General features: G+C 42.6%; 2 protein-coding genes across 2 annotated transcripts in view; both read right to left on the bottom strand.

Annotated features, from left to right (window-relative positions):
• Nucleotides 1-26,616, bottom strand: part of LOC113419491 (sodium channel protein type 5 subunit alpha-like) — a 140,364-nt gene that overhangs the window by 15,978 nt on the left and 97,770 nt on the right. The window lies entirely within an intron of this gene.
• LOC113419492 (sodium channel protein type 5 subunit alpha-like) overlaps nt 1-26,616 on the bottom strand; it is a 59,166-nt gene that overhangs the window by 10,688 nt on the left and 21,862 nt on the right. The window contains exons 10-21 of the mRNA XM_087947814.1: nt 24,427-24,553; nt 22,229-22,467; nt 20,335-20,547; nt 19,368-19,721; nt 17,897-18,316; nt 15,984-16,100; nt 12,721-12,844; nt 12,179-12,333; nt 9,645-9,818; nt 7,899-8,021; nt 4,078-4,359; nt 2,990-3,043 (exon numbers count right to left, since the gene is read on the bottom strand). Coding sequence (XP_087803940.1) covers nt 2,990-3,043; nt 4,078-4,359; nt 7,899-8,021; nt 9,645-9,818; nt 12,179-12,333; nt 12,721-12,844; nt 15,984-16,100; nt 17,897-18,316; nt 19,368-19,721; nt 20,335-20,547; nt 22,229-22,467; nt 24,427-24,553 — 2,382 coding nt within the window. The remainder of the gene's footprint in view (nt 1-2,989; nt 3,044-4,077; nt 4,360-7,898; nt 8,022-9,644; nt 9,819-12,178; nt 12,334-12,720; nt 12,845-15,983; nt 16,101-17,896; nt 18,317-19,367; nt 19,722-20,334; nt 20,548-22,228; nt 22,468-24,426; nt 24,554-26,616) is intronic.

Below are 26,616 nucleotides of genomic sequence, written 5' to 3'. Positions count from 1 at the left end.
AGGTACCACTTTGGTGGGAAGGCAACAATGTTCTATGCATCGCTTGGCACATAGTCACAATGGCCACATGACCACAGAAGCAATTTCGGACAACACTGGCTCCCTCAGCTAGGAAATGGAGAGGAGCATCAGCAGGGGTGGGATTCTACCAGTTCGCACCTATTCGCCAGAACCGGTTGTTAACATTCTAAGCAGTTCAGAGAACCGGTTGTTAGAAGAAATTACTGGGCTAATCCTGTAAGGAAGGCATGAAGGAAACATTCTGGGGTTGCTTACAGAAACTGCCTCTCCGTTAACCCTTATTACGTTCTTGGCAGGACTAGACTTCCTGTCTCAGGAACTTCTCTGGAGATTTTTTCCCCCCTCCTTTGCTGGTACTTTGCTTGTGTGGAGTGACCATTCAAAGTTACAATGGCACTGAAAAAAGTGACTTATGACCATTTTTCACACTTACGACTGTTGCAGCATCCCCACAGTCATGAGAGGCCAGGCGAGGAGATGCGTGCCTCGATATGAGTGATATTGAGTTGACCACACCCAGCCAATAACATGACCACCAAGCCATGCCCACCCAGTCACATGACCACCAAGCCACGCCCACCACCTAAGCCATGCCCACCGCCTAAGCCACATGCACAGAACCGGTTGTTAAAATTTTTGAATCCCACCACTGAGCATTAGTCCCTAGAGTCAGACACAACTAGACAGAGGAACCCTGCATCCTTATATAGGAGCTGAGGAAGTCCAACCTTTGACCAGCTACATTGCCAGTAACTGTAATGGGATGTGGAAATGACCTTGAGAGACCAGGCTAAGAGAAGCTACCTAGAAAATGGTCAGATAACAGAGAACATAGCCCACAGCTGCCTATTGGATGGAGCCAGTGGTGGGATCCAAATATTGTTGCCACTGGTTCGGTGGGCGTGGCTTGGTGGGTGCATGTGTGCACCAAACACACACTTTGAGCAGGCGCAGAGGCGTTCTAACTCACCTCCTGCAAGCCTGCACTCTCGTGGTTGCTTCAGCAGCTGTCGCGCAGCACTCTGCTCTCCCGCACAAAGCAGCTGCGCTTCAAATTCAGAGGATAAAGGTGAGTATGGGCACCTGGGCGGGCAGGTAGGCCTAACAGCAGAGTGGCAGAGAGAATCGGTTCGGTCTCCGCTGCTCATCTCTGCTACCAGCTTGGCAGAACCAGGCTGAACCAGTAGAATGCCACCATTGGATGGAGCAAGAAACTCAAGACGGACTTCCCTGAGCTACTGGACTGTTAAGGTGGCTTTATTACACACCAGAATTAGCTTATACAGCCATGTTTCCTGTTTGGTCCAACTGGCAGTTGGGGGTTGGTCTATATGGCAATATTCGTATTGGGATGAAGTTGAGGGAAAACAGACTAACTGGATTCAGGAGTGGGATTCAAATGTTTTAACAGCGTGCCTTTTTTGCATCAACCCTCCCCCTGCACTCTGTTTTTGGGTCTCCTGGGCCTCAGGGAAGCCTCCTGGGGGGTGGGGGGCATTTTTGCACCCAGGAAACTTCCCTGGGGCCCAAAAAGGCAAAAAAATGGAGCACGGGGGGGGCACGGAGTACACCCCCTCCATGCGCCCCTTTTCGCCTCCTGGGCCTCAGGGAAGCCTCCTGGATGAAGCAGTAAGACAGCGAGAGATCCCGGCACAGCCGATCGTCGGAACAGCTGATCATTGGGAGGAAAAGTAAAAAAAGAAATACCTTAATGAGTGACTGGGCGGGGGAGAATACAGCCAGCGATGTCGGGCATATATGCGATGTGGCGCATGCGTGATAAGGACTGACTGGGCAAGGAGGGGAGGGGCAGACGGAGGGGGAGGGGCCAGCCAGGGACACGATTTGCCAGTTCTCTGAACTGCACAGAATCGTAACAACTGGTTCTATAGAACTGGTCTGAACTGGTAGAATCCCACCCCTGACTGGATTCCCATAAGAACGTAGCACAAACTCCCACTCCTTATTTTAGTCTGCATATTAGTCACATTTTTTTTCCAGTGTGAGAAGAGTTCCTTCAAATGTAAATTGCACAGGTTTAGAATGGTTTCCCTAAACTACGTACGTATTTTCTTTCTCACTAAGTTAGGCATATATAGTGTGAAGAATAGTTGTAGAAAGCATCTGGATGTCACTATCCTCCACAGAGCCAAGGAGCAGCCTCATATTTCATCTGACATTAATTGTGGATGTGAACAGATATTTTTATTCATTTAATTTACTTTTTAATATCTCATCTTTATTATTTTTTATAAAAAAGCTGACAAAGATACTATTTTCTCTTCCTTATTTGGGCTAAGAAGAATGACTGGCCCAAAGAAGTCATGCCTATGGTGGGACTAGAACTCACCATCTCCTGGTGATTGGCCCAAATAGCAGCTTCCATGCCAGGAAGGACTGGAACTCCCAGCCTCTTGGTGATTGGCCCAAAGTCACCCAGCCAACTTTCATGCTTAGGGTGGGACTAGAAATCACCATCTCCTGGTTTCTAGCCTGTGCCTTAACCACTAGACCAGAAGTGGTATTCAGCCACTTCTGAAAGGTTCTGGAGAACCACTAGCGGAAATTTTGAGTAGTTCGGAGAACCAGCAAATCCCACCTCTGACTGGCCCCACCCCCATCTATTCTCTGCATCCCATTTGTCCCAGCTGATCGGCTGGGTCTTCTTTGGTTGCCCTGCACAAGAGAACGGATCTGGAAAGCAGGTTAGTGGGGTGGGGAGGGAATGGAGATCTTGCAGTATCCTTCCCCTGCCACGCCCATCAAACCACGCCCATCAAGCCACACCCACCAAGCCCCCCAAGCCATGCCCACAGAACCAGTAGTAAAAGAAATTGAATACCACCACCGCACTAGACCAAAATAGCTCTTGAAAGATGCCTTTATATTGCATTCCAACTGGACAGAGAAGGGCACCGTTGGTTAGTATTAACACAAGAAATAGAAAATAAATTTCTCTAAGACTTACTCCTGTTGAATCAACTGCTGCATACATTATATCCATCCAACCTTTAAAAGTTGCCTAAAAGAAAATAAGAAAAATTGATGAAATAATTGCTGCAATATAAAGAAGCTGTTGGACAATAGGCAAATGATAAAGAGCTGAAGGGTTTGCATTAGTCTCTATTCAGAACATTTTGGAGATAAACACATCTGTGGCTTCTTATTTTTTCTAATTTTAACCAATCAACTTTTTATTTTTTATTCAAAACATTAAAATACAAGCTCCAAAAGTGAAAAAAATATAAAAACAAAGCGAGACTAGCAAACACACACACAAAGAAAATAAATGCACAAAAACATATACATAAATATTTACATACATATACATACATATTTTTAACATTTTGAATTAAAAAAAAGTATTGGTTAAAAATAGACACCTGTGGCTCCTGAATTTGAAAAATATAAGAATGTCCACAAGTTATATTTGTCTTCTAGAGATTTTTATCCATAGACTTTTCTTGAGAAGCTAATCAGTTTATTGTTGCTTTCTAACATTATTTTTTAATTTCCCAGGCAAATCTACCTTGTTGAGATTCCCAGGTAGAGCCTCAACTAAGTACTAACCCAAACTAAGCCTACTTAGCTTCTGAGACCAGCCAAAAGTCTAGAAGATGCTGACCTTTTAGCTTATGCCTGGAGTGTCCAGGCTTGGCAACTTTAAGACTTGTGGACTTCAACTGCCAGAATTTTGATCACATTGTCCTGTATGCTATGACAGTCATTAAGTGCAAGGACAAATTGTATATACTTTTTTTTAATAATATTAAACTTGAAGGCTATTTTTCTGCAGGATTCAAGTTTGATGCATTCACCACAAAGAATATTAGTGCATGAAGAAGAAAAAATCATGTTTGGGACTATTGGTTGATCAGCTGATCTACTTCTAAAACTTGCATGAACAATGAAAAGCCGAGTACAAGTTAAACAAGCATGTAACTAAATTAAGGCTGAAACAGGAGGATAAATCTGCAAGTGGTCAGGTAGGACGGGGTAGTTATATGTGTGTGGATGAAAGAAAGAAAGGAAGATCACACGAATTCTCAAACCTACCACTTGAAGAAGAGCCAAATAGCCTAGGCCAACATTATCAAAATTCACTTTAACGGTGGTCCAATACAGTTGTCCCGTGCTGTTTTTATTCTTGCAATCAGACTTCCGCAAAATGACACTTTCGTTGATAACGCTATTTGTTTCAGTCCGGTTAATGCATTTTCCAAATTTTCCAGCAAAGAGGCTGACTCCGACAATGCTAAAGATGAGCCAAAAAATCAGACAGACAAGCAGCACGTTCATAATGGAAGGAATGGCTCCAAGTAAGGCATTGACCACCACCTGCGATGCAAGGGGAAAGAAGGGAGGGAGGGAGGGAGACAGAAGGAGGGAGGAGGGGAGGGGAAGGAGGAGGGGAGGGGAGAGAGAAAGGAAGGGAGAAGGAGGGAGGGAGAGGGAAGGGAGGGAGGGAGAGGAGGGAGGAGGAAGGGAAGGGAGTAGGAGAGAGGGAAGGGAGGGAGGAGGGGAAAAGAGGGGAGGGAGGGGAGGGAGGAGAGAGATAGGAAGGGGGAGGGGAGGGAAGAAGGGAAGGGAGTAGGAGAGAGGGAAGGGAGGGAGGAGGGAGGGAGGGAGAGGGGAGAGAGGGAAGAGATAGGAAGGGGAGGGGAGGGAGGAAGGGAAGGGAGTAGGAGAGAGGGAAGGGAGGGAGGGGGGGAGGGAGGGAGAGAGGGGAGAGAGGGAAGAGATAGGAAGGGGAGGGGAGGGAGGAAGGGAAGGGAGTAGAGAGAGGGAAGGGAGGGAGGAGGGGAAAGAAGGGAGAGGGGAGGGAGGGGAAGAGATAGGAAGGGGAGGGGAGGGGAGGGAGGGAGGAAGGAGAAAGAGGGGAGAGGAGAGGGGAGGGAAGAAATGGAAGGGAAGGGAAGGGAGGGGGAAGGGAGGGAAGGAAGAAAAAGAGGGATGAATATGAGAACTTCAACTCCCAGAATTCTCCAGCCAGCATCAACGAAGGTCCCCACATCTTAATGTTACCAATTCTGAAAGGCACTGGACTAAACCATGAATGGGGGAGATCTTCCATAGCTAGAGGATTGCCTCAAATTGAAAGAGAGGTTTGTACACACTTCAGAATACTTACTTCAAATTAAATTAGCATCCCTAATTTCAGTGCTTTGACAGAAATGGTACATTAACTTTTCTATACTCAAATATTATAGAGAGGGGGGGGGGTCATCTCTGCAGTAGCCTCATTGTCTGGACTACTTTAAAATAATTACTTTAAGGACTGCAGCCTTTAGTTTCCATGTGCAACATCATTTATTCCAGCACCTTTGATTCTCTACTCTGTTCAGGCTAAATTGCTTTAGCTCAGTTATTATATACATAGACATCATCTCATATCCATCAAACCAGGGTGACCCCCTGAGGCCAAGGTCTCCCAATTAAGTATAAAATAGATTTAAGGTATCATGATGAGCTTTACAATTTCTCTGTGGTTTGTTTATTTAAATTATTCATTGAACAAACACCGGTGAAATAAGATCTTGCCTTTTACACACAGGGTGCAATTTACTGAAAAGCTATTTAACATAAGAGAAAAATATATAGGTACTCCTCATTTAATGACCCCCTTGTTCAGTGACTATTCAATGTTATGATGGTGCTGAACGATGAGATTTATGGCTGGATCTGGAAGTTACAGTTCTCACAGTGACCCTATGATTATGATTGAAGGGTTTGGTAACCAGTGCACAAATACCGTGCTCAAAGTGGTCACCATTATTTCCAATCTTTGCTGCCGGCTTCCAACAAATAAAATCCTGTCAATGGGGAAGCCAGCAGGATGTTGCAAGCTATGGTCACATGACATTGCATTTAACAACGGCATGGGTTTCTTCCTGTCAATGGGAAAGCCAGCAGGAAGTGATTATTTTTCTTAGATGTACCCATTTCATGTATTCATAACTATGTATATACTTATACCTATTATCTTCTAAGCGATTGACAAATCAAAATAAATTAAAAAAAGATGATTTCAAACGTCTTTCTAAGTTCATTTATGGATTTAGTATGCATATTCAGCATTACTGCTTATCCCTATTTGTAAGTAAACTATAATATATGAGCAGGATTAGTATCCAATTCAGCAAAATATATCTAGAGTAGAAAATTCACCTGTAACGAGCATTATCATTTTTGTTAATGCCATGGCAATTTGTTAGGGGCGTTCCACAGAGACTACTGTATTTTGGGGTATATCAGAGGCATATCCTCTTGGCAATTTGGAATCAAACTATTAAACACATAAGTAGTTAAAAAAAAAACAGCACCTTGGAATAAAAAGCAATAGCAAACTAGAATAGATAAAGAAAACCACTCTAAGGTTCTGTTTCTGATCTCTGTGGAGATTATCTGATGCCATTTCAATTCATGGTTTTAAGCAGTCTCACATTCACTGTCTTCTGTCATGGTAAATATTCAAAATATTTAAAGAAATTGGGGAAAAATGCATTGAATACTGAAGATTTCTTTCTTGCAAGCCCTGTTGCACCATACTCCATTTCTTCTAGAAAGCCTGAGAAGGTAGACCAGACTAAGAAACCATCATCATGTACTTTTATTGTAACCTTACAAGTCTGAACAAGCAAACCTCTTGTCTGTGAAGATTCTCAGTCATCCAAGGTCACAGTTGTCCCAAAAATGTTTTTTTTTCTAAAGGCAACTGGACTTTCTTTGTTTTTCCTTGAAGACATTTCTCTGCTCATTGAAGAAGCTTCTTCAGTTCTTCAGAACTGGAAAAGCTTCTTGGATGAGAAGCAAAACATCAGAACACAACACAACAAAACAAAACAACGGAACTGGAAGGGACCTTGGAGGTCTTCTAGTCCAACATTTTTAAGGAGAACAAAAAAAAGTCCAGTTAGGACCAGCTAAACTCTTCCTCACCTTTTATCTCTGTGCAAATTAGGGAATTTTCTGAGATGTTTTCTTATGTTTATTATCTTGCTGTTCCTTATTCCCTCTACATATATTCCTCAGCTCTTATGTCAATCGTCTGCTAGGCATACAGTGTATTTGCTGAGAGCAATAGCACTTAGACTTATATACCGCTTCCCAGTGCTTTACAACCCTCTCTAAGTGGTTTACAGAGTCAGCCTCTTGCCCCCAACAATCTGGGTCCTCATTTTATCCACAACGGAAGGACGGAAGGCTGAGTCAACCTCGAGCCTGGTGAGACCTGAACTGCTGAATTGCAGCCAGCAGTCAGCAGAAGTAGCCTGCAGTACTGCACTCTAACCACTGCCCAATGCTCTACTTAAACTTATACTTGTGTTTGTATGCGTAATGTGTTTTATTAGTGTTGTATGTCAGTGGTGCATGACCTCTGTTAGATGCAATACACTAAAAAAAAAAAAATCCGCCGTCTACCCAAAAAGCCATTAATGCAAGGGGTCTTAGGGCATAACCAACAAATTACAGAATACTAGAGTTGGATGGATTCTTGAAGGTCTTCTAATCCAACTCTCCTGCCCTTGGCAGGCGATCCTATACTATTTGAGACATTTTGGGGGCTTAATGGGATGGATACACATGATCATAGAAAGAATAACAGAGGAACAGAACAGAATAACAGAGTTGGAAGGGACCTTGAAGGTCTGCTAGTCCAACCCCCTGCTCAACTAGGAAAGATTTTAGACAAGTGGTTGTCCAATCTCTTCTTAAAAAGGGTATGATCAAAGCTCTATTCATTTGTATTCTATTCAATGTGTACTGCATTTATAAGATTAATTTAGGGAAATCTCTTTAGGGAAATCTCTGCTCTGGCCATCTCCCATTTGTAGCAATAATTCTGAAGCTTAAGCAGTGGTTTTCACTCTTCTTACCCTCATCCCTTCAAATCGAGACAGGGCTCTTAGCGGTCGCAAAGCTCGCAGTGTACGGAGAGATTTCATGGGGCCCATCTCCAATTTTCCAAGCAAAGGTGCTATAAGAGTTATCAGAGAGATCTAAAAGAGAAAGTAGGAAGATGAATGGAAAGGCGTTAACTGCCTGCTTTTAATTTACCATGCATTTTGTCTGCCTCTATGCTAAGGATACGCCAACTGATATTCTTCTGTGTAACTACTATTAAAAGGGGGCATCTTGAAAGGGTACAATGCGATACGATTTCTCAGAATCTGGAGAATGGACCAACGAGACATTATCTAGCATTTCTCCAATCTTGCATTAGTAATTTAGCATGAATATTCAGACTTGGGAGTATTCTGCTGTACTGATAGATGTTGACTTTCGCCCATACCTGAAAAGGTGTTTCTGTGGCTAAGCAAGGGGATCGTTAAATGAGCCTTATCCAATTTTATGAACTTTTTAGCCGCGATCATTAAGCAAACCCATAACCAGTGGTTATGTGGCCGTTAAGCGAATCCAGCTTACCCCATGCTTGTCAAAAGCTGGCTGGAAAAGTCAAAAATGGTGATCGCCTGATCCCCGGGACATTGCAAATACACGAATACATACTGGTTGCCAAGGATCATGTGACCGTGGGAACACTACGACAGCTCTAAGTGTCAAGACCAGTTGTAACTTTTTTCAGTGCTGTTGTAACTTGGAACAGTCACTAAACAAAATGATTGTAAGTCGAGGAGCATTTGTATTCTATTACGCTTTTTCATCCAACTGCCTAGATGACAAAACAGATAAAAGATACCCTACTCTCAAGCTTCGTTTGGGTGGTTTCAGTGGAGAATTCAGCCAAGTGTCCGTAATTAACAGGCGATCTGAATTCTATTACTCTTCTCCAGAGGTGGGTATTCAGCAGGTTCTGACCAGTTCTGGAGAACCAGTAGCGGAAATTTTGAGTCGTTTGGAGAACCGGCCAATACCACCTCTGACTGGCCCCGCCCCCATCTATTCTCCGCCTCCCGAGTCACAGCTGATTGGCTGGGTCTTCTTTGGTTGCCCTGCACAGGAGAACGGAGCTGGAAAGCAGGTTAGTGGGGTGGGGAGGGAAGGGGGGTTTGGCAGTATCCTTCCCCTGCCACGCCCACCAAGCCACGCCCACCACACCCACCATGTCCGGTAGTAAAAAAAAAATTGAATCCCACCACTGCCCTTCTCCTGGTGGGAATTTCAATCATCTTGGGCTGCATGGCCAAGAAGAGAAGCAGATTTTTAGAGGGTTTTCGAAGGTCAGGAGGGGGTTTGGGGCCCGTTGTTTGTCATGCCAGATCCTTCCAGGAATGAGGTGGAGCAGATTTGCCTTCTGTGTTCCACCAGATGGCGCTGCTTCTCCTTTCTTCATGTCAGGCATCATTTTGTACAGTACATCTTTACACATTTCAATAGCTCTCAGCCAGTTCCCTTTCTCCAAATTTAAGCAGCCCAAAACTTGTAAAAATGATCCTTCTCTTTCTCCTCCCCTCCTCCCCCTTCCTCTTCCTCCTTCTCCTCCCCTTCCACCCTCTTCCTTCTTCCTCTGAATATGAATAGGAATATGCTTCGCTTTAGCGTGTGCCCCATCTAAGCTGAAATCTTCAGTGAGTTGGCTCCATTGTCCCAAGATTTTGGCAATCCACTCATGCTCCCTCGGAAATCAATGAGATCCGTTCCAATTCAGCTGCAAGACTTACGTCTACAATCAGGAAATCAAGCCAGCACCAGGCATTGGTGAAGTATTTGTGGAATCCGTAAGCCACCCATTTCAGCAACATCTCTAAGACAAATATGTAGGTGAAGATTTTGTCAGCATAATCCAGCATGATTTTAATATTCCTCCTTTCGCTCAAGTAAATGTCTTCAAATGCCTGAGATAAGAATGAACATATGAGTGTTATATTTGCAGAACGTTATTAAATTTATTATTAAATGTACTATTTTTCTTATTTTTCTTATTTTTTACTATTTTTGTCTCCCTCCCTCCCTGCCTCTCAACCTCTTCCTTTCCGTCTCCTTCTCCCTCCTTCTCTCCCTCTCCCTTTCCCTTTCTATCTCCCCCTCTCTCTCACTCACACACACACATCCACAGACACCTCCACAGACACATATACATGTTGCTGGAACATTAGACATAATGCAAGGAAGGTATAGCAAATATAAATAGAAAATCCATGAAAACTCAGGGTGAAAAAATGGAGTCTGTGAAACTTCTAACTTTTTTTTAATATACACCCCTTTTATTATGCTTTACTTTGATCACAGCTATTCTTTCTCTTTTTTGTTGCTTTAGCTACTATTTTAACCCACTTTCCTTTTCCATTCTATCTCTCAATGTTCTCAGCCAATTAAGGATCTTGTAATACATGTGATGATGTCACAAAAACCAATCAAATTTGACTGACAGCTTAGTTAGTCTAGAATTATTGATGCCTGTAACATCCTCTAAGTCTACATTTCTCCCCAGTACAGGTAGTCCTCAATTTATGACCACATTTGCGATGGAATATCAGTGTCTAAATGATGCAATTGTTAAAGAAATCATGCAATTGCTAAGTGTATTGTGCAATCATTAAGTGAATCAGGCACTTCCCCCTTGTCAGCTGGGAAAATCACAAACTGCAATCCCATGGACCTTGGATGCTGCAACTGTTATAAATATAAGCCAATTGCCAAGGACCCACATTGTTGTTAAATGAATGGTCATAACTCAAGGACTATCTGTGCTGTTTTCAAATTATCTTTCTATGATTGCAGATTCTGTTCTGCTGTGTAAAGATGGAACAATCTGCCATGGTTGTTTTGTACACACAATTCACATTGTAGACATGGTTTTCAGAACCATGAAGAATGATCCAAGACAGGTTCAGTTTTCAGTGGCAGCTGTCATTCATTCCCCTCCCCCCCACTGACTATTAATAAGGTACTGAAGCAAATCCTGAGCACTGATGAAATGGGTGAAAAAGTTCATTTTGATAGGTTGGTGCCTTCAAAGTAATGAAAACACAAAAAATTAAAAACTAATCAGATTTAAAAGCAGACTATGAAGGAAGCAGATATAAGCAGAGGAGTCTCTGTGGCGCAGTGGTTAGAGTGCAGTACTGCAAGCTACTTCTACTGACTGCCAGCTGCCTACAATTTGGCAGTTCAAATCCTGCCAGGCTCAAGGTTGACTCTGCTTTCCATCCTTCTGAGGTGGGTAAAATGAGGAGCCAGATTGTTGGAGGCAATAGGCTGACTCTGTAAACCACTTAGAGAGGGCTGGAAAGCACTATGGAGTGGTATATAAGTCTAAGTGCTATTGCTATATAAATGGTTTCCCATGAAAACTTTGATTAGACATTCAACCAGATCTTCAAAACAATGAGCTTTGTTTCAAAAGAATCATAGAATGGGTAGAGTGAGATCCAGACCTTTGTGTTGTTCCTAAAAAGTAGAGCGGTGAGGGATCAGATTTTTAACAAAGCTGCCCTCCTTTTTTTTACAGGTAGTCCTCAAATTATGACCACAAGTGAGCCCAAAATTTGTGTTGCTAAATAAAACCATTAAGTAAGTTTTGTCCCATTTTTTGACTTTTCTTGCCCCAGTTGTTAGGTGAATCTCTGCAGTTGTAAAGTGAGTAACATGACTGTTAAGAGAATCTGGCTTCCCCATTGACTTTGCTTGGCAAAGGGTCACAAAAGGGGATCACTTGACTTTGGGACATTGCAACTGTCAGAAATATGAGTCAGTTGCCAAGCTCCTGAATTTTGAGCACGTGACCATGGGGACATTGCAATGGTCAGAAGTGTGAAAAACAGTCATAAGTCACTTTTTCCAGTAACTTTATAATTTTGAATGATTACTTCACAAATGGTTGTAGGTTGGGGACTACCAGTCTACATCAGTGTTTCTCATTTCAGGATGATGGACCTCAACTCCCAGAATTTCTCAGCTGGCATGCTGGCTAGAGAATTGTGGGAGTTGAAGTCCACACATCTTAAAGCTCTCAAGGTTGAGAAACTATGTTCTACATCAGGAGTCTTCAAACTTGACAGCTTTAAGACTTGCGGACTTCAACTCCCAGAATTCCTCCTCCAGTCATATTAGCTCAGGAATTCTGGGAGTTGAAGTTCACAAGTCTTAAACTTGCCAAGTTTGAAGACCCTTGGTCTACATTGTTCCTTATTGGAAATGACAAGTTCCTTTCTTCTGTTTCAGATAATGTTTAAAAAAAAGAGAGTTAACATACCAACGCTCCACTACTTAACAGAATCATGAACACAATGAAGCTTTCAAACCAGTTGTGTTCCACAATTTGGTAACATGTCTTTCTTAAATTCCACCATGTTTTCCCTGGAAACTTAGTAGTATTCACAGAACACCAAGGATAATGGTGAACACATCCTGAAAGAGACATTGAAGTCACAATGTAAAATTATTGCACAAAGACAATTCTCATGAACAGGTTAATAATATATTTTTTAGCTCTGCATCCTGTCTTTCAAGATGCTAGGTGAACCTCTCCGAGAAAACACGACTAATCTAGTTGGCCAGATTGTTTGGGATGATGAAAACCATCATTTCTGGATGAGAAAGTGTTCAAAAGCAACTGCAGCTTAAATCGATGAGGGAGGAAAAATATATAAAATTCATAGGGGTACAGCTGATCCTTGACTTACAACCAGAACTGACCCCAAAAATTGCCTTGCCTTGCTTAGCAATGGTTAGCTCTAGCAATCCACCCGTGTTTATGACTATAAAACGATATAAATCTGTCAAGGGGCTCCTTACTTTCTGGGAAGCAATTGTCTGGCTGCTTTAAATCATCATCAAGCTCAGAGACGTTCTTCAGGAATTCATTAGGGTCTGTCAGATCCACAGTGCTGCCTTCTGAACAACTGGTTGAGTCGGCATTCTACAAAACCAAAAAGACAGGCCAGATGTTTCTCTTGGATCAGATGACCCTTGGCATTCCTAGATTAAGGGCCTAGAGAAGGCGCCACCGTTTTTAAAAACATGGAATGGTAGCGTGGGGATTCTGCAATGATCTGGACTCAAATGGCAAAAGTAATTTGCAGACTATAACCCTTTAAATCAGAGGTCTCCAAACTTGGCAACTTTAAGACTTGTGGACTTCAACTCGTGCACGTTTTAAAGGATCTGCTCTGAATGTCTTGTGCCTCTTCAGCACGTGCAGAGAACGATTCTGGCGGAGGTTCAACTGTTTTGGACATGAATTTAAAGAACTTTAGGTCTATGGATTTTCTCAGTCATCCAGGTCACGGTTGCCCCAAACTGAAAAAGCTTCTTGGAAGAGAAGCGAACAATGAGATGTTAAAACTTTGGGGGAAAGTGCAGAAGAGCAGCTAAGACGATTAAAGGCCTGGAGACTAAAACATACAAAGAACGGTTGTGGGATTTGGGTATGGCTTAGTCTAGAGCAGAGGTCTCCAAACTTGGTAACTTTAAGACTTGTGGACTTCAACTCCCAGAATTCTTAAAGTCTTAAAATTGCCAAGTTTGGGGACCCCTGCTTTAAACCGAACCAGATTCTTCTTTTCCCAAAGGCCATTGCCAGATGACTGAACACACCCATGGATGCGTTAGGCAGATTTTGATCTCTGCCCAACCTTAGTCAATACAGGTAGTCCTTGATTTACAGCAGTTCATTTAGTGACCGTTCAAAGTTAGAGGGACACTGAAAAAAAAGGGACTTACGATGGTTTTTCACACATACAACTATTGCAGCATCCCATGTGATCAAAATTTGGCTCCTTGACAAGTGACTCATATTTATGACGGTTTCAGCCGCCCAGAGTCATGTGATCCCCATTTGTTTACCATCTGACAAACAAAGACAATGGGGAAGCCAGACTCACTTAACAACCGTGTGACTAACTTGAGAACGGCATGATTCAATTAGCGACTGTAGCAAGAAGAGTCATAAAATGGGGAAAAATTCACTTAACCAATGTCTCACATAGTAACAGAAACTTTGAGCTCAGTTCTGGTCATCTGTTGAGGACGACCTGTAAATTCCTCTCGAGACTGAATTTGGCTCCTGAAACAATCCCCTTTAACTAGGGGGACGTTGACTGGTTACTGCAGGGCTGGGCTGCTGGGGGTTCGCAGGGGTTGGGGAGAGCCCTTAGCTAAGATTCTGTGCAATTTGGAGAACCCCCAAATCCCACTGCTGTCTGGCCCCGCCCCCCCCTCTCCCCCCCTCCCAGGAGCTTCCACACACAGCCCATTTTGGATGCAGGTGAAGGGCAGGGCACATGCGGAGGCTCTGGGAGGGTGAAAAACGGGCCTCCTGGAAGTTTTGGAAGGCCAGAAATGGGCCCGTTTCTGGCTTCCAGTGAGCCTCCGGAGCCCCAGGAGGTTGCTTTCCCCCTCCTGGAAGTTTGAGGAAAGCCTCCGGAGCCCAGGGAGGGCAAAAACGCCCTCTCTTGCCAGGGTGCAGGAGGCTAACTAGGCCATGGTGGTAATTTTGAGTAGTTCGGAGAACCGGCCAATCCCACCTCCGACTGGCCCCACCAACCCCATCTCTTCTCTGCCTCCCATCGAGTCCCAGCTGATCGGCTGGGTCTTCTTTGGTTGCCCTGCACAGGAGAACAGAGCTGGAAAGCAGGTTAGTGGGGTGGGGAGGGGAAGGAAGGGGGATTTTGCAGTATATCCTTCCCCTGCCACGCCTACCAAGCCACACCCACAGAACCGGTACTAAAAAAAATTCGAATCCCATCACTGGGCTACGCCCACCCAGCAACCGGGCCCTTTGCTAACATTTTTGAAGCTCACCCCTGGGTTACTGTACAGATAGTCCTCCACTTACGATCGTAACTGTGAAAAGAGCTTATGCTGCTAAGCGAAGAGGTTGTTCGGTGATTTGTGCCTGATTGTTATGATCTTTTTTGCCATGGTTGTTAAGCAAATCACAGCAGTTAAGTGAATCATACGGTTGTTGAGCAAATCTGGCTTACTTCCCTTGGCTTTGCAAATGGGGATTCCATGACCCGAGGATGCTGTAAATACACATCAGTTGCCAAACATCTGAATTTTGATCGCATACTCATGGGGATGTTGCAATGGACATACTTGGACATGTGGTCATAAGCCACATTTTTTTCAGACCATTTTAACGTCAAGTGGTTACTAAACAAATGGCTGTAAGTCGAGGACTTCCAAGAACTCCTTTTCAAATCACTCACTTCAAACTCATTTGGTTCCATAGCCACAATAGGCAATATCCCCATGACCTACTGTTGCGGTTGTCGTCATTATCCTCATTTATTAGCTTTATTTAGACCCCAGCATGTCACCGGAAGCTCAAGGCTCAATCCTGCCTATATTGAGGTAGTCCTCGACTTATAACCACAATTGAGCCCAACATTTCTGTTGCTGAGCCAGACAGTCATTAAGTAAATTTTACCCCATTTGACGCGCTTTCTTGCCACAGTGGTTGAGTGAATAACTGCAATTGTTAAGTTAGTAACATGGCTGTTAAATGAATCTGGCCTGCCCATCGACTTTGCTTGTCGGAAGGTAGTCACATAACTCTGGATTACACTGCAACTGTCATAAATACGATCCAGCTGCCAAGCATCTGAATTTTGATCGTATGACCACGGGGGTTGTAAGTGTGAAAAATGGTCACAAATCAGTTTTTTGGGGTGATGTTGTAACTTCAAACAGTCCCTAAATGAACTGTTGTGAGTTGAGGATGTACAGGTAGATAAGGTGGGCTGAAAGAGATTAAGCCGCTGGTCCCCCAGATAATTCCCATATGGGAGGATGAGAGTTCAGGTTCCCATGTGGAAGGTCCAATTAAATTGATTTAAGCCTCTACACAGGAATCTTCTCAACTGACTGCTAGTAGTTTAATGGCATTCAAGGGAAGTTGGGCTTGGTGCCCTTGTGGCTATGTAGAGATTCTAGGCTGGAGCCTCTTTTCACTCCACCCCGTTTTCTGCTACACCTTCAACTATACCTGAACTTTATCGATATATCACATTGGCAACACTTTTCTTGGCTGTAGATTGGGGAGTAGTATTTACCTCTCTTTCCTTGGAGGCTTGTACACTTCTTTCTTCAGGGATAGAAATTTCTGAAGTCCGGCTCCAGAGTTCACAGCTTTTGGCCTTTTCTCCCCTCAAGCGCAACTGGTTTTCCTGCTGAAAATCATAACAGCTGGGATTTAAAATGACTTTAATAAGCCTTGGTTGCTTTAGCTACTAATATGGCGGCCACAGCCATATGATCCGTGGCACACACACATCTCTTTTGCAGGTACCAACCCTACAGATGCCCCCGCCCAGAGTTTAAAAAACAGGATTCTCACCATTTTTTTTTCTTTTCTATATACAGGTAGTCCTCAAATTATAACCATTCATTTACTGACCATTCAAAGTCACAAGGGCACTGAAAAAGTGACTTATGAGCACTTTTCACACTTATGACCGTTGCACCATCCCTGAAGTCACATGATCAAAATTCAGATGCTGGCAACTGGTTCATGTTTATGACAGTTGCAGCGTCCTGGGCCTTTTTGTGACCATCTGACAAGCAATGTCAATGGGGAAGCCAGATTCACTTAATGACTATGTTACTAACTTAGCAGTGTTTCTCCTAACCACTGTTTCAGGAAAGGTCATAAAATGGGGCAAAACTCACTTAACTGCTTTGCTTAGCAATGGAAATTTTGGCCTCAGTTGTGGTTGTAAGTCAAGGACAACCTGTATCATTTTCCAACAAATACCCTCACACCTCAACCTTCTGTCACTGGATATTCACAGAAAAGGAACACACACACACCCCAAAAAATCCCACAAAAAGGCTTTAATCCCATTTTATTTTTCTAGAGACTTGCAGATATGTTGCAGCTGCTTATCCAAGAAAGAAAAGAAGTTTCATTTATTAAATGTATATGCCATCCATCTCACTATTATAGTCACCCTGAGAAGCCTACAAAATGATTAAAGGATGGTACAAAATAGTATATGCATCTTCCCAGAATTTATTTACCAGCATTTCTGCCTACGGACCTGGCTAAATTCTAACATAGAAAGAGAAGATGCAGGGAAATAGTTATACATTTTAACTCTTTTGCCAGGTGCCAGATTTGCTATTTCTGACAATAATTTGGTTTCCAGGTAAGCAGCAAAGCCAGGAGATATTGATGAATTAGTACTGACCTTCTAGGGCAGCATTTTTCAACCTTTCCAATATGATGATGTTTGGACTTCAACTCCCAGAATTCCCTGCATACAACATGCTGGCTGTGGGATTCTGGGAGTTGAAGTTCAGAGATATCTTAGAGCACCAAGGTTGAAAAACACTGCTCTAAGGGGAAAAAAACTAATAAAAAATAACTTCTTGGAATCAGACTTATTCTTTTTATTTTAATACTTTTTATTGTACTTTTCCACAATTACAAATCTCTTGTGCATTCTTTACAACACTATGACATCGACATTTTCACTTATATCTACATACATACGTACATATATACTTTTAATTCTTATTTCTCTTGCCTAACCAGCTATACCACTTATCCCAGACAGTATAATATTCTGATTCCTCTCTAGCTTGCAGTTTCAATGTAAGTTTAACGATCTCTGCATAGACCAACCCTTTATTTATTACCGCACCTTCGGAAGTCTAATTTTCAATTTTGTGCATAGGCAATTCTTGCCACTGTCACTATATGTACTGTAATATATTTGGGTTTTTTTTTTAAATTAAATTCTCCTTTAATTATTCATAATAAAAACATTTCGGGCTTGAGTTCCATTTGAAGACCTATAATTTGGAATCAAGCTCACTTCTGATGATTTCATGGACCCATCATAGCTATCCTTACATGGTTAGCCATCGTCTTCTTCGGAGATGGTAGTTTCAACTTCCCCACGTAGGAATCTCCTACTGTGACTTTGTGGCCTGCTGAGATGACCCAAATCTAGCTACTAACCTGCTTCGTGCACTCCGTCCCCACAACTGAGCCCAGATCTTCCGAGGCATCACTGTCAGTTTCCACATGAGCAATCGGAACACAGATAAAGACGCTGGGATTGGAGATGAAGTCATCCTGATGGCTCTTCTCACTCCCTTGGGGGCTGCTGTGGCCTTCTTTGGAATTATGGCCATTGTTTCTCAGTTCTACCTCGCATTTCTCTGAGTCACATTTTACTTTCTTGGTGGCGGCTTTCCCCTTCCACCCCAGCGCCCGGAAGAAAAAGGTCAACGTGGCCTGTTTTGCAACATGAAGCCCTCTGTGGATCCTAGCAAAGGCAATCTTCAAGTTGTTGGTCTCCCTGTCATCTTCTGGGAGCTGGTTGAGGTTATCGGTACTGAAGGAGTTCAGCAGAAGGGCGATGAACAAATTGAGGACCTCAGAAGGACAAAGCAAAAAGTTAAGAGATGCCAATTATGATTAGATGATTAGATGATAGATAGATAGATAGATAGATAGATAGATAGATAGATAGATAGGTAGATAGATAGATAGATAGATAGATAGATAGATAGATAGATAGATAGATAGATAGATGACAGATGATAGATTAGATAGAGAGATAGATATCATTGATAGATAAGAGATGACTGATATAGACAGATGAGATAGATAGATAGATAGATAGATAGATAGATAGATAGATAGATAGAGATAGATAGATATCGTTGATAGATAATTGACTGATATAGACATGATAGATAGATAGATAGATAGATAGATAGATAGATAGATAGATAGACAGACAGACAGATAGATGACAGTTGATAGATTAGATAGAGAGATAGATATCACTGATAGATAATAGTTGACTGATACAGACAGATGATAGATAGATAGATAGATAGATAGATAGATAGATAGATAGATAGATAGATAGATAGATAGATAGATAGACATTGTTGAAAGATAATAGATGACTGATATAGACTGATGATAGATAGATAGATGATAGATTAGATGATAGATAGGTAGATAGATAGATGACAGATGATAGATTAGATAGAGAGATAGATATCATTGATAGAGAAGAGATGACAGATATAGACTGATGATAGATAGATAGATAGATAGATAGATAGATAGATAGATGATAGATTAGATAGAGAGATAGATATCGTTGATAGATAATAGATGACTGATATAGACAGATGATAGATAATAGATTAGATAGATGATAGATTAGATAGATGATAGATAGATAGATGACAGATGATAGATTAGATAGAGAGATAGACATTGTTGATAAATAATAGATGACTGATACAGACAGATGATAGATAGATAGATAGATAGATAGATAGATAGATAGATAGATAGATAGATAGATAGATAGATAGATAGATAGATAGATAGGCAGGCAGGCAGGCAGGCAGGCAGGCAGGCAGGCAGACAATAAAGAAAAGGAAGCAAGCGCAGGGAGACTCACCACCAAATTCCCAATCACCATCACCATCACAAAGACCAGCAGGCACAGGGACCGCTCAGCCACAACCATGCAGTGCCACATGGTCTCAATCCATTCCCCACACAGGATCCGGAAGATAATGAGGAAAGAATGAAAAAAATCCTCCATGTGCCAGCGCAGTTTGCAAGTGGGGTCTAACTTCTTGCAGGAGCTTTTATAACTGTTCCCAAACAGTTGCATCCCAAAGACAGCAAAAATAAAGACGATAATGGCTAAGACCAGGGTGAGGTTGCCCAGAGCATCCACCGAATTTAAGATGATTTTTATGAGGGTATTTAAGGTGGGCCAAGACTTTGCCAGCTTGAAGACTCTCAGCTGTTGAAGACAAAAAGGCCAAATCAGTTTCAAATCAGTTTTAACACTAATAGAATAATTTGTCAGGTTCTGAGTTCAAAGGTAGCTAGGGGAAGCAAGAGGTCAAAAAAGTTGAGATAAAGAGCCACAATCATGACTCCCTTTCTTAAACATTCATCCCATCCCTGTCAGTGATCCATAAATTATTGTCCATTTACTGGTAGTAGTTCTCAACTTACAACAGTTCATTTAGTGACTGTTCAAAATTACCGGGACAATGAAAAATGTGACTAATGACTGTTTTTACTACCTTTGCAACATCCCCATGGTCACGTGATCAAAATTCAGGCCCTTTGCAACTGACTCGTATTTATGACAGTTGCAGTGTCGCCCGGTCATGTTTTACGACCTTCTGACAAGCAGAGTCAATGGGGAAGATAGATTCAGTTAGCAACCAGGCCACTAACTTATCAGCTGCAATGATTCACTTAACAACTGAGGCAAGACAGGTCGTCCAATGGATTGGAAAAACTCACTTAACAAATGCCTCACTTAACAGCATAAATTTTGGGCTCAATTGTGGTTGTAAGTCTAGGACTACCTACAGCTCCGAAGCCACAGAACAAACAGTTACCAGTCTCAAGGTTCTCAGGACCGAAAAGCTGCCCTTTTTCCCACCCTTCTTTCCTTTCTTGTTCTCTTTCGTCTCGGTAGACGTGCTCAGCTCGACTATGCTGATCAGGACAATCACACTGTCGAAGACATTCGAACGCTGCTGAAAATAATGATAAGGGTCCATGGCGATGATCTTCAGGATCATTTCTGCCGTGAAAATGGCTGTGAAAATCTGTCAGATTTGGAGAAAGAAGAAATAGTAATGTCAAGTCCTAAGGAAGGTGAGGGCTGCTCCATGTTTATGAGATGTTTTTATTCTGCCTTTATTACTTTACAGATGGTGAACATACCTAATACTCCTTCTTCCTCTTCTTTTTCCCACAACAACAATCCTGCAAAGTTTCATGCCTAAGGCAGGACTAAAACTCCCAGTCTCCTGGTGATTGGCTCAATGTCATCCAGTTGGCTTTCATGGCTAAGGCGAGACTAGAACTCACTTCTCCTGGTGATTGGCTCAATGTCATCCAGTTGGCTTTCATGGCTAAGGCAGGACTAGAACTCACTGTCTCCTGATGATTGGCCCAATGTCATCCAGTTGGCTTTCATGGCTAAGGCAGGACTAGAACTCACTGTCTCCTGGTGATTGGCTCAATGTCATCCAGTTGGCTTTCATGGCTAAGGCGGGACTAGAACTCACTGTCTCCTGATAATTGGCCCAATGTCATCCAGTTGGCTTTCATGGCTAAGGCGGGACTAGAACTCACTGTCTCCTGATGATTGGCCCAATGTCATCCAGTTGGCTTTCATGGCTAAGGCGGGACTAGAACTCACTGTTTCCTGGTGATTGGCCCAATGTCATCCAGTTGGCTTTCATGGCTAAGGTGGGACTAGAACTCACTGTCTCCTGATGATTGGCCCAATGTCATCCAGTTGGCTTTCATGGCTAAGGCGGGACTAGAACTCACTGTCTCCTGGGCCTTCACGATTAGAACAAACTGACTTTCTCCTAGTCTTCCATATATTCAATTCAGCCCTTGTTTGTCACAGTCACGTGACCCATGATTGGTTGTTTTATTATTATCAATACAGACACAGAGAAGAGTCAACAGGAAGATTGAAAAAATGAAGATGGCAGCCATGACTACCCAATCAAAGGCTTTCCCCCTTTTTATCAATATAGGCAGTCCTCGACTTTCAACAGTTCATTTAGGGACCGTATAAAGTTACAACAGCACTGAAAAAGTGACTTGTGATTGTTGTTCACACTTTCAACCTTTGGAGCATCCCCATGATCATGTGATCAAAATTCAGGTGCTTGGCTTTGCCCCAAGGTCATGTGATCACCTTTTGTGACCTTCTGACAAGCAAAGTCAATGCGGCAGCCAGATTTACTTAACAACCGTGTTACTAACTTAATAACTGCAGTGATTCACTTAATAACTTTGGCAAGTTAAATGGGGCAAAACTCACTTAACAAATGTCTCACTTAACCACAGAAATGTTGGGCTCTGTTGTAGTCGTAAATCAAGGATTACCTGTATTGGGACAGGGATGGAGATGGGAGTAGTTCTAAACAGCATCCTTCTGCATCGTGTGTCTCTTTGTAGATTAGTTTATTTATAGCAACATGTTTAATATTTTTATATAAGTCACATCTTCCCATTTTGCAACTATAACCTTGGCCAGCTGACAGCAAATTAAGATTCTCAGAAATAATTAGCAAAGAAGTTGCAACAGCAATCAGTATCCCATGTGCCAAAGATCCAGTGATATCCTTTTGTGTTTCAAATCAAGAAGAAAAAGAAATCCATAGAAATCTCCTAACACTCCAGCCAAAGGGATCAACCAAATTTTTAGCAACTTACGGATGCTAAAACAGGGGTAGATTATCTTCTGTTTCAGGGTTTGCTTACCATGTTACCACTCGAAAGAGCTTGCTCAAACTGGGGGGTCATTTTGTAGTGGTCCAAGGCCATGAAAAGAGTGTTCATCACAATGCAAAGTGTGATGATGAGATCGGTAAAGGGGTCCATCACAATCACACCCACTTTCTTCTTTATTTTCTGCCACAGAGGGCAACAGTTCCAGATAAGATACTTGCGGGCTAACTTGTTCAAGATGCGAGGCCATTTTCGATCTGATTCTTCAAGCTCTAAATAAGAAGAAGAAGGAGGGGGGAGGAGGAGGAGGAAGGGGAAGGGGAAGGGGAAGGGGAAGGGGAAGGCGAAGGGGAAGAAGAAGAAGAAGAAGAAGAAGAAGAAGAAGAAGAAGAAGAAGAAGAAGAAGAAGAAGAAGAAGAAGAAGAAGAAGAAGAAGAAGAAGAAGAAGAAGAAGAAGAAGAAGAAGAAGAAGAAGAAGAAGAAGAAGAAGAAGAAGAAGAAGAAGAAGAAGAAGAAGAAGAAGAAGAAGAAGAAGAAGAAGGAGAAGAAGAAGAAGAAGAAGAAGAAGAAGAATTTATTGATCTACTCATGTAATTTTTTTGTATGGCCCAACCTTTCAACTTTGGTTGAGAATGTACAAAATGTATTCCCTTTTTTTACTTCTCTGCAGCTTATTCCCTGAAAAGATCCAATAATCTCTGATGAAATTCTGACATTAGATAAAATATGTTTTACTTCAATAATTGTAGGAATTTGAATGGTTAGGAATCAAGCTGGTTGTTTTTTTCAGCTGCTATTCTTTATGTCTTTAAGAAAGACTTTTCATTGCAAATCCCATACAACAGAAAGTTGGGATGCAAGCATTTGTAAAAATTTTGAAATAACAGACCATAAATAAATACAGCTGCCCACAATCATCTCATGGGGGAAATGGGTGGCATAAAAAATATAATAAATAAATATAAATAAATAAATAAAACAGATTTTCCAAATTTTACAATTTCTATTGGAAATGAATTGCTACAGTAATAATCTTACTTATGCAGGCAGTCCTCAACAGCCATTCATTTAGTGACAATTCAAAGATGCAACAGCCATGAAAAAAGTGACTTAGGACTGATCCTTGTACTTACGACCATTATAACACATCCATAGTCTCATGAGCAAAATTTGTGTGGTTGGCAACTGGCATGTATTTACGACAGTTGCACTGTCCCAGGGTCATGTGATCATCAGTTAAGAGCCCGGTGGCCCATTAAGAGCCAAGGTGGCACAGTGGTTAGAGTGCAGAACTGCAGGCTCCTTCTGACTGCAATTTGGCAGTCCAAATCTCACCAGGCTCAAGGTTAACTCAGCCCTTCCATCCTTCTGAAGTCAGTAAAATAAGGACCCAGATTGTTGGGGGCAAGAAGCTGACTCTGTAAACCACTTAGAGCAGGGGTCGCCAACCTTTTGGACCTCAGGGACCACCAAACTCATCATTTTAAATCCCGTGGACCACTAATATGAATTGTGACTGACGGTGGCTTGCTGACGTTGGTGGGAAAGTCAGTCCCATATTCCAAAGCTGCAGTGGTCACAGGACTGGCCCTTTGGTCATCCTGGAGCAACTGCTCCTCCAGTCCACGGCAGGCCAGTGCACCCAAGTGGAGGAACAGCTGCTCTGGGATGACCAAAGGGCCAGTCCTGTGACTACTGCAGCTCTGGGATATGGAACCAACTTTCTCACCAACATCAGCAAGCCACACTGGGGTGGATTTCCCTTCCCCGCCGTTGGTCTTACCTTCCAGTTCTAGCTCGCATGGCTCTACTCAAAGTAAGGTTTGCGCTCGGCCAAAAAGGGTGGGGGCCAGTGGGTGGGTGGGTAATGTGAGCAGCACAGTCTTGTGTTCCCGCACAGCCTGGATTAATTGCTTTGGGGGGGACATTTCTCTGCGGACCACCAAAATTTTCTCACGGACCGCCAGTGGTCCCCGGCTCACTGGTTGGCGACCACTGGCTTAGAGAGGCCTGGAAAGCACTGTGAAGCGGTACATAAGTCTAAGTGCTATTGCTATTTATTATCTTCCCAGTCAGCTTCCGACTAGCTAAGTCCGTGGGGGAAACTGGATTCACTTAAAGATTGCATGGTTCACTTAACAATGATGGCAAAAAAGGTCATGTATCGGGCAGGGACTCACTTAACCATCACCTTGCTTATCCACAAAAGTTCTGCAAAAGAAAGCTTGTACCTTCAAGAACACTGGTGATAATGCTGACCGCACTCGCTGCCCGTTGTCTCTGAAGTGGCTGGTTATAATAATCAACTGACAGTCGGTGAGCTTGGACCATCTTGTTAGCTTCATCATACAAAGACATCTACATAGAGATACAAAACAATTGATTTAGTTGTAAATATTCCTGCTCTTTGGACACAGATAGGACCATTTATACCGTCAGGCAAGTCAAAGGATTCTTGAAACTGAAATGTGAGTTCCATACAGGTAGTCCTCGATTTACAACTGGTCGTTTAGCAACTCTTTGAAGTTACAATGAACCTCCCAAGCATTGGTGGGAATCAAAAATTTTTTACTACCGGTTCTGTGGGCATGGCTTGGTGGGCATGGCAGGGAAGGATACTGTAAGACAGAGGTCTCATTCTCGTGGCCCGCGGGCCAATTGCGGCCCACAGGACGATATCCTGTGGCCCCCACCGTGATATGAAAGTATAATATTAGTGCGTTCTCCATGCGTCGCTAGCTGGCTAAACACTTCTATGTGCGGCCCAGCCTCACCCAGACTCTGCCTCCAGCGGCCCCCAGGTAAATTGTGTTTGAGACCCCTGCTGTAAGATCTCCATTCCCTCCCCACTCCTGGGGGAAGGCTACTGCTGGTTCTCCCAACTACTCAAAATTTCCACTCCCGGTTTTCCAGAACTGGTCAGAACCGGCTGAATACCACCTCTGCTCCCAAGCTTACTTATGTCCCAAAGTTCCGATGGAGACATGTTTGCGTGTGCACCCACCCACATACACACACCCATGCACCACAGTCACATAATGGCATTTCTGGTACACAGCAAATGGTTCGACTTTTCAGCCATTTCTGGATAAAAAAGAAGCTATAGAACATATTGACTCGCTTGACCTTGTGTTCCTTTCTGTGTTCCTTTTCAAATTGATAAGAAATTATAGCTAGTTCCGAAGAAGTGGATAGTAAATACAATAAGCATCCTTAATTTAACCCCAATTCTGTATTTTGTTTTTTTGCTCTGTTGCATGCCACCCAGAATCTGTAGAGCAGGAGGTGTTATAAGAACTGTGGTATTCATAAACAGATAAGGAAATAAGGGTGTTAGGACATTGCAGTATTATATTATTATGCAGTATTATGTTACATAATATTATATTTGTCATTACTATTTTCCTTTCAGACCACATTTTACTACTATCTTTTTTAAAGGGTAGTATTCTGTCATAAAATTGTTCAGTGGGTGTCCAAACGAAGTCAGAGAGGCTGACACGAATTTGTAGCTTTATATAAATAAGTATATTTTACATCTATATATGCAGCGAACAAGATAGTCAGGCAAACAGGAGCATCGTGAGGTAAATTGCAGAGCCCGCAGAAGAAAAAAGGCGGGAAAAAGGGTAACGCCCACTCCGCACCCACAGCAACCAATCACAGTGGAGATTGCCTCATGCAGGAGCCCGCCCTCTCCCATCAATCAGCTATAATGGTGTGTTCTGGTTCATTGTACAACTCCATTGTTCCAGCTACTAACTTTAAATCTCTTAACACATTCCAACAAAAGTAGCCAAAAATCCAAAGAAATCCCGTCATCCTTTTTCAGACTTTTATTTAAAAGACAGATGTTTTTGTGAGTTACTGCTCATCTGATGCGCAGATTCAGGCTCCGATGGGGCATGACAGACTATTTGTATGCTATGCAGTACAGTTGATATACGCACACAGATATTACCTCCTTTTATGAAAATATATTAGCCTGTGTTGTCCCAAAGGACCATTGGCCTGTGTTCCCTATTTGGCGTCCTTTAAAAAACATCCCTATCAAATGTATAACAATGTGTACAACTGTAATGTATAACTACATCTGCATCATGAACAGACACAGTCTTCAGAGGATAATTAGGACTGCAGAAAAAAACAGTTACTACTAACCTGCCTTCCATGGAGGACCTATATACTGCACGAGTCAAAAAGAAGGCTGTGAAAATATCTACAGACCCCTCACATCCTGGACATAAACTGTTTCAACTCCCACCCTCAAAACGACGCTATAGAGCACTGCACACCAGAACAACTAGACACAAGGAGAGTTTTCCCTGAACGCCATTCCTCTGCTAAACACATAATTCCCTCAACACTGTCCAACCATTTACAAAGTCTGCATTACTATTACTGTTAATCTTCTCATCACT

Source organism: Notechis scutatus, chromosome Z (assembly GCF_049901735.1).
Source record: "Notechis scutatus isolate UNSWTSFEM ecotype Mainland chromosome Z, rNotScu1.2, whole genome shotgun sequence".
In the NCBI taxonomy this organism is placed as follows: domain Eukaryota; kingdom Metazoa; phylum Chordata; class Lepidosauria; order Squamata; family Elapidae; genus Notechis; species Notechis scutatus.
Note: the sequence above shows the minus strand (reverse complement) of the source record. Positions and strands in the feature narration are given on the sequence as shown.